At 41.4% G+C, this 7,409-nt stretch overlaps 1 protein-coding gene across 2 annotated transcripts in view; it reads right to left on the bottom strand.

The window, feature by feature from the left end:
• Positions 1-3,091: 3,091 nt before the first annotated feature.
• Positions 3,092-7,409, bottom strand: part of abch1 (ATP-binding cassette, sub-family H, member 1) — a 29,475-nt gene continuing 25,157 nt past the window's right edge. For both annotated transcript variants that reach the window (XM_056395936.1, XM_056395938.1), the window contains exon 20: positions 3,092-7,404. In XM_056395936.1, coding sequence (XP_056251911.1) covers positions 7,298-7,404 — 107 coding nt within the window. In that variant the 3' untranslated portion in view covers positions 3,092-7,297. The remainder of the gene's footprint in view (positions 7,405-7,409) is intronic.

The raw sequence follows: 7,409 nt of genomic DNA, 5'->3' as shown, positions 1-7,409 counted from the left end.
CTTTAGGGAGTCGTCTCTGTAATGACAATGATTGATGATATGATGATGTGATGATAGTCATGTTGTGGCAAATAGAAAAAGGAAAGTAAAAACTAAAAAATACACTGCAGCTGAGGACATAACAAAGCAGATACAGTCGTACTGACTGTAGCTCTGGAGTTGGACAAGCTGCTGATTAAAATGCTGAGACAGTATCATTAATATTGGCAACGAAACTGAGTCTGCTTCAATAAGTAGATGGTGTTTATGTGTCCCTGAGCAAGGCATTTAGTGCCGAATGGCTCAAGTGTAGCCGCTGATTACCAGCAAGAGAGAAATGAACGTCCCGAGCAGCTCCCCCGGTGGATGTAAACAACGAGACAGCAATTTGTTTTGTTGAAAAGATTTTCATTTACAGAACATCCAGCTCATGGCAGTTCACTTCACACTGGTTTCCTGTGGTATTTTTCTCAAAAGTTCAAAGTGAGCACCAGTGTCGACAAAGCCGCCGTAAAGCACTATGTTAAATGAGTACATCACATGACAATAGTTGCAACCTTTTTTTTAAATTAACTCATCTATACCATGTGTTCTTGTTCCTTTCCTGCCCTGACACTTCAAGTTCTCCGCGTGGGGCGAATAAAGTTCACCTCATCTTATTTCTATGTTGCTCTTCTTATCTTCATTCCTAGCGCTGGTATCTGCATGAAGGCACTTCCGCCTTCATCAGAAGTAATTTTAATATCTCGTCACTGCACAAAACTCAGAAAGTCTGATTTAATCCATGATAGTAAATGTGAAGCATTTCATTTGGTTCTTTTGCTCAGGGTTTGTAGATCGTGTCGCACCTCAGGCGATGATAGTGTATGTCATAAGTTTTACTGCCACATATACTAATGCATATGCTGCTCTTCTTCTTCAGTGGCCCTTTGTTAGCTGGGAAGGCAAAGCCAGCTTTAATTTCAAGCTACGGTAAACTAGAGCATAATGTTTTCAAGAAGAATAAAGAGCGGGAGATTTGGTAAATGTAATTGCATGACGTGTTGCGAAATGATTGGAGGTAATGTGAACCAGATGTAGACAGCAGTAAATTTGGCTTAACTCTCAATGTTACTGGAATTCTCTTTTAATTAAAGCTGGAGAAACTTTGCATCACCAGGATCAGTTTCATCTGTTACCCACAATGCTCTTCTACCATGTTGGGTTGCCATTATCACAATTAAATGGAGCATTTTGTGCTTTCTGCCCTTATCACATTACGTGTATGTGTAGCAGCAACATACGAGTCTATAGTCCTATGAGACTTGTCATTGCATATAATTACAGAGCTATTTGACTGTAATTAGGTGTGGTGTCATCACTAAGCTCGCCAACCACTGTAATTGGCTGCGGATAGACAACCAGACTGTCATCTCACACTGAATAAAGGAGCATTTTAATAGCAGCCTGTCAGTGAGGCCGTTACCTATTTTCCAGCGGCTGCGTTACAAGGTGTAGTGTGGCCGTGTTGAAACATTAGACTCTGAGCAGCATGACAGTGTACAGAAGATGCTCGGCGGGCGCTCGCACAAAAGAAAATTGCTTGGGGATTTTCACTAACGTAACAGCACTGGATATTTGTTTCAAATGCACATGTGAGTACATTTGAAACAAACACCCAGAGGCGTTGCTTGTGGGAAATAGATTATCTCTCGTAGAGCTCCTCTTGACGTGTATATGTTTCATGTCAGAGGACTCCAGGAAACATAACCACTCTAATCTAGTGTCCTGTTGAAATGCTAATACTGGGTTTAATGGAGGGAGATGAGGAGGCAGGAGCACGCACGGAGAACAGGTCTAGAGGGAGTGTAGGTACCTGTTGGAAACTCGCTGGAAGCCACGTGTGATCTGTTGGAGCGTTGCTGTCTGTAGGGGAAGTCATCCGAGACGCTTGCTGACTCCCATGTGCACACACCACAACTCTGAACAGATATTCAACGACAAGTACAAGTAATGGAGTCATGGAGCTCCACTGTTGTACAAAAACTATATATACATATATATAATATACTATAAACATGTCAGCGAGTCACACGGTTGCACCGGTGACACGATCCTCCATTTCCATGAGCACGATTGGGAGGTCGGCCGTAGGTTTAAGTCCTGAAGTCCTGAAGAAAATGCATTGTTGGTTTTCATGAGATTTGTTGAGAAAAACAAAAACACAGAACGACGACAGCTTTATCCTTTTAAGTGCAGTAAAAAATAATGTGTTCGAGGGCTCTTAGAAAATATTTTAGCAATTAAACGTGATGCTGGTGTAAGCAAACGAACACAGCAACCTAAATGACCGTATAGGTTGTCTGATACAATCATGGAAAAAATGAATGACTAACCCTTTTATGTGGCAAAGGTCTGGTTAGGCTTAGGTACAAAACCCACTTGGTTTGGGTTAGATCATAGTTTGGGTTAAAATAAGTATTTCGTTATGTTGGCTTGCATTAATAATTTAAATTGGCCTAAAATTGTTACACAGATGTTTTAGTTTACACTAGAAAAGCTTAATTTCAATATCTTCAGATTTCACCTCAAAATGTTTGGCTTGCAATTCAAATAGTTTTACTGTTAGTCATTACATTTGCTCCTGTTACATAGGATTTCATCCCAACATTGCTTTGGAGGAAATATTATTATTATTATTATATTGATTGGAAAGCCAAAGGTTAGTCCACACAAATGACTTGAGTGTAGACACACCCAAACACACGCAAACTGATAATCTCATAGCACACACACACACACACACACACACAAACACACACACACACACACACAAACACACAAACATTTCAATACATTTCACTAATACACATATGTGCTCTCTCACACACACGTGCAAAGTTCAAACAGTCAGTCAGTCAGGTGAGAATCTGGAGAAGGCAGCAGGGTCATCTTCGTCACCATGGTAACAAGCAACACAGTGATGCAAGCGAAGCATGATGTCACTGAATAAATCTGTCATCCACGGCCTCCGGGTGTTTTTGTAGCCGCAGGAATTGTGGGGGATTTTTGCACTTTGGTATTGAGTTAAATCTGGCACCGATGTGAAACGCACAACAACGAGACAAAGGGAGGATTTTTCTCCACGAGGCTTTTCTCTTTCTTTTATTGTTTAAAAATACATTAATAGAACTTCATCAAAGCATGTCTGCTATCACAGTGCATACATGTCACGACACAGGAGTGCACATGCCCTTTGGGGAGAGACAGCGGAGGTAGTCGACTGGAGTTTGGAGCAGATAAAACATGGTACATCTGGCGACACAAACTTCTTATACAGTACGTGTTTACATGAACTGCAATATTCCGATATTAAAAGAAGACAAAACTCTGAATAACAACTGTCTGTCACAGTAAATTATAGCACTTTCTGATGACTTATATGGATGGATGGAAAATATGAATTATTACAATTTTAGCAGCTTCTTTAATACGACCTTAACGCCCCTGAAAACCTGGTTTTTGAAATATTGCTCGATAGTTAAATATTTGTGACTAAATAAGCAACAATCAAGGTTTACATTTGGAAAAAAAACAAGATCAGGTTATTATTCATTAAAGGTTAAACACTCAGCTAACGTGCTTCATCAGGACTACGTGGGTGTGGTTTGATGAGATTTGACCAACAGTGTCCTGGTAACGTCAACAAACAACTCCACAGCTGGCATCAGAGCTCCATTCAAAAATCTCTATTCATTAGTTTCCCCTCGGGGATAAACAAAGTATCTATCTAACTTTCTATCCGAAATAATCAAGTGTTTTTGTAGGACCAGTTGCTGCGAGTAAGAAATTGTTTTTCAGGGCAGGATGATATTGCTGCTTGGACAATAGACGTTTTTTCCCCTGATGATGGTGCTAAATGAAAAATGAAAGGTCGGGGGATTTAAGGTTCTACGAGTCATCCTCTGGGGACCATGAATGTCTGGACCAAATTTCCCCAACAGAAATCAGGGCATCTCCAGAGTGATTTGGGATTGATCATCTGGAATAGTTTGAGTTATTTCAGTCTCGAGTGACGGAGCAACCGACACAAACATCCCCAAATCAGCAACATTCATCACATGATGCTACAGGAGAAATATAGGAGTGAAACCGTTTACTAAGAACATATGTAATCAGATTATTTGACATAGTGTCTTCAGCGGGATAACTGCAGTTCATGTAAATCTTATAACATGCTTTGCAGGTAGATTTACAGAGTGGAGCGTGGGTATTTAATAGTGAACATAAAGTTATTCCTCCAAAATGGATATATGGAGTATTTTTAGAAAAAAAAGAAAGAAAAATAACCATTTGACAATCTTACACAGATTTAAGACAAACTTTTGGCAATAATATCACAATTGTCCAGAAATTAGCCAAAAAACACAAAAAAAATACAGTCACAATATCACAGAGTAAAGTCCATATCTTCATGTACGCTGCTCGGTTCTTTTGTACCAGTGATCGTCCACTATCTTTAACATGTTTGCTAAAAGAACATTATAGTGTGATGGGAGTCAAGTGAGGCACAGAGGTCCGTCCCGTCATGACGTGGGATTCATCTTCAACTTTCTGTCAAGGTAAGAATATGAACAGAGCTACAGTAAATATATCCTCACAGTTTGGCAAAAAAATAAAAATAAAAAATAAAAAATACAGCTGAGTCCATTCAGGAGCGTGTTTCTGTCCGAGGCCGCGCCCCATCTTCTACCAAACAACAACAACAACACGATGTCCCTTAAAATGTGCGACGGGAACACTGATGACTGAACAGCAGAGCTACAACAACAGCAGGTTTTCTTTTTTTACAGTGCAGGAAACACTAGCATTACACACACAGCGCACTGTACATACATCTTTACCATCAGACCATGATGCAAACCAATCAGAGAGATTTACAGCCATTTAGATTCGCTCTTCGTCCTGCTGATGGAGACATAAACGATCCATTAGCGGCGCTGCAACACGTCACATCACGGCTGCTAAGAGAGGGGGAAACATTCACGACACATCTAAACACAACTCATGCTGGTATATGTACAAACATGCGTCCACATGAATGTAAACATTTCTAAATCTTTATGAGATTGGCACAACATGTGACGCCGGACTGAGTCTGTGGTCTGCCGTCAGAGGTTCTTCAGTTTAGAGAGATAGTTCAGACGTTTTGGGATTCGCCTTTAGATGAGAGGATCGACAGCCAGCGATTCACATGTTTATCGTTTAAAAAAGGAAATGTAAAAACGTGGTTTTACAAGAGGCTTGTGCACCGGCCTATTTCTTGTATTAATTAGTGAGCTTCAGAGGTGCTGGTACACAGATTTAGTTTCCTTCTGGCAGAATCAGACCAGCTGTTTCCCCATGTTTCCAGTCTTTGCACTAAGCTTCATATTTAGCGAGCACACACCCCTCTAACTCTTAGCAATGAGGCAAATAAGGTTATTTTCTAAAATGTGGAACTATTCCTTTAAAGGAATTAGGAATTTATTCTTATTATTATCTTTTCCAGTCTTATAATCATTATTTTAACATGTTATTTCATGTTTGTTTGTTAAAAAAAGAAACATTAACAGGAAAAATACCCCACAATCCAAAGACTGGTCGACTATTTTAAAAACAAAAGTGTATTTTTTAAAAGAAATCAATTAAATCGATGTCAAAGTACCAGTGTAGCCTTCTTCATCACTGATAACTTAAACACAAAAGGATGCTCCGTCAAAGCTCAGGTCTTCGCTTCTCACTCTAAACTGACAATCACCAGCTGCATGGCGGTCTAGATCTTTAATAGTTATTCCTCATTTCTGGATTTCCCTTTCCCCGCAGTGCAGACGACACAGCGACCCAAAGGCACATCTCCATGACACGTTGAATCCAAAACAGCATGTGTGCTTCATTTATTGTTGGTGGAGGAGGATTCATAAACAAAATATAAAGAATGAGCAGTTTGAATCTTTCGCGTTAAAAAACAAACAAACAAAAAAACAAACCATATATTATGCAGACGGTTTGAAGAGCATGACACACCTGACCTGTGAGCAAACGTCTCTCCATCTGCCTCCACTCCGTCCAGCAAAGTGGAGAGTAATCAGAAAATGAACTGATACAGTACCGACACTTTCCCTCCACCAACATCAACCCTCACTTTCTCCCCCTCCCTCCCCCCTGCAGGAGATTCAGGCACAAAAAAACATGCGTTACGGAGAAAACACCATCGACCTGAACTGACAGCGACCAATGACGGAGGCCCTCTTTACATTTTGAGCACCTGGTAACGCAACCGAGAGGTGAGAGACGCGGTTACCACTTCCTGTCACACACGAGACAGGACGTAAAAACTGAGCACAACATACAACAGGCAAGCGGCTACAGGAGACGCTGTTGCTGCGGGGACGCCTGAACGGGTGAGAATTTCCTGGACGATATATGAAGAGATCAGCACTTTAAAACCTATTCCGGGTTCCCACGACATCTCGCAACAACAAGCCTCTCTTCGCTTCTTCTGCTCGTAAAGCAACCAGAGAGAAATCATTTCAAGAAAGTTTCACATTCTCTTGTGCTAAGACTCTTTTTCTGACTATTTTACATAAAGATTTTCTCTATAATATAATGTAAGGTTGACAAACAAACACTGTACACACACACACAAACAAAAAACAAACACTATCTCCTACAGTATATTCACTGTTATTTTTCTTTTCCTCTTTTTTCCCAAAATGGTGAGGCCCAACCTATTCTGAAAAAGAAAAGTGTATCACAGCAGAATCTGTCTGTTAGCATTAAGACGAAAGGGCAAACGGAAACAAAACAGTGACCCTGAGTTGGTGCCTGGTCCGTCCCGGGGGTGAAAAGTTTCAACAAGCTGCAAATAGAAGTGAAACAAACTGTAAGACCAGACATGAACCTTACTTTAACAGTCCCTGGTTAGTATTCTCATATTGTGCATGTTGTCTGCTTCTACGTGCAGCTTTTTGACACTTCACCCACATTTGAACAGGCCAAAGCAACTGTTGCAGGATCAGGCAGCTGGCTGAGTGTGTGTGTGTGTGTGTGTGTGTGTGTATGTGTGTGTGGGAGGAGGCAGACTGCTGATGCAACAACCCATCAGTCCATTAAATCAGTGACACCCCCCCCCTCCTGCTCTCTGCTGCCTCTGCACATCCACAGACCAGAGGCTCGTACAGGTGAGTCTGTGTCTCCTGGGCATCACCTGACAGCTACACCCCCCCCCCCACGCACACACACACACACACACACACACACACACACACACTGAAGGATGTTCTCCAGGACGAAGCTGTCACGTCCTCAGCTTTAAGATGACCGTGGCCAGGATGAGGAAGAAAGTGTTCCAGCCCAGGGTGACGGCGAAGCCTCGCCACACCATCATCCGAGACAGACCCCAGCCTGTC

Source organism: Seriola aureovittata, chromosome 14 (assembly GCF_021018895.1).
Source record: "Seriola aureovittata isolate HTS-2021-v1 ecotype China chromosome 14, ASM2101889v1, whole genome shotgun sequence".
NCBI lineage: Eukaryota > Metazoa > Chordata > Actinopteri > Carangiformes > Carangidae > Seriola > Seriola aureovittata.
Note: the sequence above shows the minus strand (reverse complement) of the source record. Positions and strands in the feature narration are given on the sequence as shown.